Source organism: Myotis brandtii, unplaced genomic scaffold, assembly GCF_000412655.1.
Source record: "Myotis brandtii unplaced genomic scaffold, ASM41265v1 scaffold1612, whole genome shotgun sequence".
Classification (NCBI taxonomy): domain Eukaryota; kingdom Metazoa; phylum Chordata; class Mammalia; order Chiroptera; family Vespertilionidae; genus Myotis; species Myotis brandtii.
Window position 1 is genome coordinate 852,346 of NW_005355890.1, and position 4,865 is coordinate 857,210.

Consider the following 4,865-nt stretch of genomic DNA (forward strand, 5'->3'; position numbering starts at 1 on the left):
CCACCACCACCACCATTCAATAGTCTTCTAATCCAAATATAACAATTATCTACTCATGGCCAATGTTGCTTTACCTACTCCTCCCCTCCCCACACTGTTCCCACCATACAGATTATTTTGAAGCTAATCCCAAACCCCTTCCATTCCTCTGTAAATATTTCAGTGTGAGGTAAGGTTTTAAGGATATTCTTTTCATTTAGTGATTGTAAGGCCTGACATGTTCCTATTTAAATCATTAGTTGCTGTTACATTGAAGCCCTGGAGTTCAAGCCTTAAGTTCTCTTGTCTTTTGTGTTCCCCATCCCTGTGCACTCTGGCTGCTCCACTGGGTCTGTTCTTGCTAAGGGCAAGGACCTTCTCATCACACAAGTCAGTGGGAACTCTTCACACTTATTTGGCTTCCTCCACATGTAACCCTACCGAACACCCTCTTATTGGAAGCTCTTAGCTCTTTCTCTCTTTCTGGGACATGTATGACCGTCACTCATCACTCTCTTAGGGCTCTTTTGTTCTGGCTAACTCTCCATCCATCTGTCTCTCTGTCTTCCTCCCTCCCTCCTTCCCTCCCTCTCCCTCCCTCCCTCCATAATTAGTAGCCAGGAGTGACCACGTTTTATTTGATCTTCTCTACCAATTGCAATGTTCTTGAGCCTTCGAGACTTGGAAGACATCTCTGGGAGTTGGGAGTGTCAGGAAGGAGGGGGTTTTCTTCATTTTAGCCTGTCCCTCCCCCCCTTTCCTCCCTCCCTCCCTCTTTCTCTTTTTCCTTTGGAGACTTTGACGATGCACTCAGGAAGAGAAGGTGAGCAACAGAAGAACCTCGTCTCTCACAAGCAGAGAACCCTGAACTGCCAACTAACAAAGGCCAGTTTCTTCTTAGCTGACAGCAAACATGCTTCTCACCGCCTTTATAAAGAACTCTTTTTCAGTGGGTAAAATGAACTTTGGTTACAACTGTACAAGACATTGAAGTGGACGGCTTTTCATTTAAGCACGAAATGAAAACTATGTCGAGCAGAGACACAGACAATCAGTTCACCTCATCAAAGACCTTGGAAGTCACGTGCTTGCCCAGGATGGGAATGTAGGTGGGGCTGTGCGGGACGGCTGTCGCCGACAAGGCGTCCATGATGGTGAGTTTCCTGGCAACCAAGCCGTGGGTCTTGAGCCAGTTTTCTGAAGCCAAACCTGAAAAACTGAGAACACTTGACTGTGACATTTTAAAATTTACAACAAAAACAGAACAAAACTGTCCCCACAAAATTAAAACTCACTCTTGGTCGTAAGTGTGGCTTCCTTCTGGAGTCGGTCTTTCTAATGATATGTCGTCTAGATACTCGTTTGTCAGCACGATGCTCAGTTCTGTGGACAGGGAAATGGCGGCTGGACAATGTCCTCACACTGGGTTTACAGCAAGATGCAAAAAGGGGCACACACGTCTCTGAGCTCAGCTGAGCCTGAGGCTGAGAAACGGACCTCACTTCAGAGCACACGGTCCCTCAGAGTGGTTCTCAGGCAACACGCACCTGCGGTTGACACTGAAGACCAACCCCAGGTGAGTACCACCTGTCATTGTTTTACCCACCTCCCCCCGGGCCACGGAGATGTCCCTCCAGGGAAAACTGAGACATACGCATGCTCTCACTTTCTAGAGGACACATTTTTTAAATGTTAACAAGAATACCACTCACCACTGGTGGTTTAATGTGGCCCTCATTAGGCTCCTCCCAAAGTACACAGGGGAGCTTTGACCGACATTTTAGTCGGTAACAGTTTGTTTTGTGGCTCCTCAGCTCTGTGTAGGGAAGCCAAATCTTTATTAGGCCCTGCTTAGTTGTAGAGTCAATTGCTCACATCTATTTGGTATTTGGAGTTTTAATGCACACCCTTACATAAGCTTGGATTTATTCACAAAAAGGAATATTAGCTCATCAGATCAGCAGCATTTAGACGAAGGGGAATTTGGGAGTGAGCTAGTTAAAAGCCTAACGTATCCTATCCTAATCACAGGATGAGCCCTTTAAGGATGGTGCCGGGAGCAGACTGAGGAGATGTGCCAGGTGAGCTGAAACTAGGGAAAAGACATCGCCTCCATCAGCCTGAGGAGCACAAGGGTCGATTAAGCTGTGGCCCAGCACCAACAGGTGTGATGTCACCCAGGTGCACCCCACTACCCAGGGGATTCTGGATTGTGTGTGTGTGTGTGTGTGTGTGTGTGTGTGTGTACTAGGATTTATTATTTATCAACTATCTGAAATATAGAGAAAAGTACTACAGTAATTAAACTTTTAGAAATTTACTATTTTAACAATAATTACTTTATCAACAGTAATAAAAACTGAGTGGAAAAGCTATATCTTCCTCATGTTTAGAGCGGAGAGGAGGTTATTGGATGGTGCCACCTGTGCCAGGAGGGAAGAAGAAAAACCACCCGTGGCCCCGGCCGGGTAGCTCAGTTGGCTAGAGCGTCACCCCTATACACCAAGGAAGGTTGTGGGTTCGATCCCCAATCAGGGCACATACAAGAATCACCAATAAATGCATAAGCAAGTGGGACAGCAAATCAATGTTTCGCATAAATAAGTGGAACAACAAATCAATGTCTCTCTCTAAAAATCAATCAATAAAATATTAGAGTGATAAATATTAGAGTGATAAATAAATAAATAAATAAATAAACCGATTGCGACGTATTCGACGCTCAGACTCAAACCCCGCGGTGGCCGAAGCATGGCCACTGGCACCGTAGCTGCACAGGCCCCGTGCGTACTAAACACCCAGGCACAGTAAGCAAGTTGCCCCCTAAGGAAACCCCGTTCACAAAAGCAGGTAGACCTGATTTACAAGAGAGTCCTCTGAACAGAAAGCAATCTGGACCCACTTAAAAGTACGTGCCTCCGCCCTAAGTATCTATGCCCAGCTCGCAGGAGCTGGCCCCGGGCGAAGGGAGCCCGCCTGGCTCGCTGACAGAGACCCTCTCCGCCTTGCCTCTGTCACCGGGAGGGTCCCAGCTGCTGGGCGTGGGAAGGTCGTCCGACTTCCTGCTGCAAGCTGCGCTCTTGAGCGTGCACATCTGGCTTCTGAGCAGGCTGGTTTTGGTCGCTTCTGCAGGTATGACAGGGAGAGGGGTTAAAGGAGTGTGGGATGGAAAGAGATACTTCATTAGATGCACCTATTTCCTTGGATCCTTAAAAACTGAATGCAGCCTCCGTTTCCAACCTCAGAGCACGGCCCTGCCAGCAATGAATGCTGTGGTACCGGCTTGCTCCACTCATCTTAGTTCAGGCTCTGACCCTTCAGAGAGGACTCTGCTTCCAAGGTCATCCAGTTGTTGGCAGATTCATTTCCCGCGGTTGCAGGACTGAGGACCCTGCTTCCTCGCTGGCTGTCAGCCAGAGGCCTCGCTCTGCTCCTTACGGCACCGCATTTCTAGTCCGGTGGCCCCTCCATCTGCAAGCCGCCACGCACACTGAGTTCCCCTCGTGCTTCGTCTCTGATTTTCCATTCTGCCACCAGCTGGAAAACGCCTCTGCTTCTAAGGGCCGTGTAGGTACCTGCCACCCCTCTAGAGCCCTGTCTCCAGGTCGACATGACGTAATCATGGGAGTGATGACTCATAGTCACAGGGGTCAGAGGGGTCATCTTTGGGAGGCTGCTTTAGGAGCTCTGTCTCCCACAGTTGCTGTCCACACCTTTGTATTATTTTCTACCCTCTGTTGGGTCCCTTCAACTAGCACGTGGACACTTATCAATATTGATACTTAATCTGTGTGTGTTAGGGGATAATGAGCCTATACCAAGATACCTTGAGATTTCACATGTGATTTCTTAAACTACACTAATTGTAAATGTGTCTGTACTTCACAATTTAGAGGCACAAGTAGCAAGGCTTTAGTAGTTTTCTTGAATAAAATGTGTTCTTATTTTTCAACAAGAAGGGACTTACCACCTCCCATAAGAAATTAGATAAAGTGAATGATAGTTAGTAATCTACAAATGGTCTGTCTTTTGCACGGAAAGGTAATCCCAGGGCCTCCATGCATGGAGATAGAAGTGAGCTATATGTTAGTCATTGTTTTTCTAGGCAACAAAGGGTGAGTCCTGGTTGCCTATGTAACCAGGAATTAAGAAGGATGTGACTTCTTGGGAGCTATGCCTGTGAAAAGGAGCTAAATGATCCACATAGGAGAGCTGAACTCCTGCCCCTGACCACAATGACAGCCCACCTTGACCAATGTTACTAGGCCAAAATAACCACATGCACAGGATGCCAAAACGAAAATAAAATTTTGTCCTAAAAGTCTCCAAGCACTTTCCCTCTCCCACTCTCTCTCTCTAAAAAGAAAAAAGGATCAATGGAAAAATATCCTCAGGTGAGGATTAACAAAAAATTAAGAAATTAAAAGTCTCAAAGCATAAAAACTGTACTATTCGCAAACTCTGCAAATAAAACGTATTTATCTGGCAGTGGATTCAAGTATTTAACTCCTCCCCAAGCTCTGTGTAGTCCATCATATTTATCTGGCAGTGGATTCAAGTATTTAACTCCTCGACTTCAAAAATACAACTAAGGGACGGAATGGACGTCATCCAGAGCCACAGGAGGGCTGGCCGAGTGGAGGTTCTGCAGTTGGAGGGAAAGAGAGAAGCATGCCGAGACTCAGAGGAGGTGCGTTGCGGAGGTAAAATACAAAGGTGCGGAGGTGCATGCGGAGAGGGCTGGCAGCTGAGGACACGATTGTCTTTTTCAATCGGGAGGGAGTCTCAAGCTCTGAGCTCCAGTTCCAGGTGAGTCTCTGGGGACCCAGACTCATACAGGAGAAACGGGACTGTCTGGCATCAGTCGGAACTCGAGGGCAGCTTTC

General features: G+C 47.1%; 1 protein-coding gene across 1 annotated transcript in view; it reads right to left on the minus strand.

The window, feature by feature from the left end:
- Positions 1-4,865, minus strand: part of VWA3B (von Willebrand factor A domain containing 3B) — a 151,194-nt gene that overhangs the window by 46,403 nt on the left and 99,926 nt on the right. The window contains 3 exon segments of the mRNA XM_014536417.1: positions 1,040-1,196; positions 1,275-1,362; positions 2,989-3,105. Coding sequence (XP_014391903.1) covers positions 1,040-1,196; positions 1,275-1,362; positions 2,989-3,105 — 362 coding nt within the window.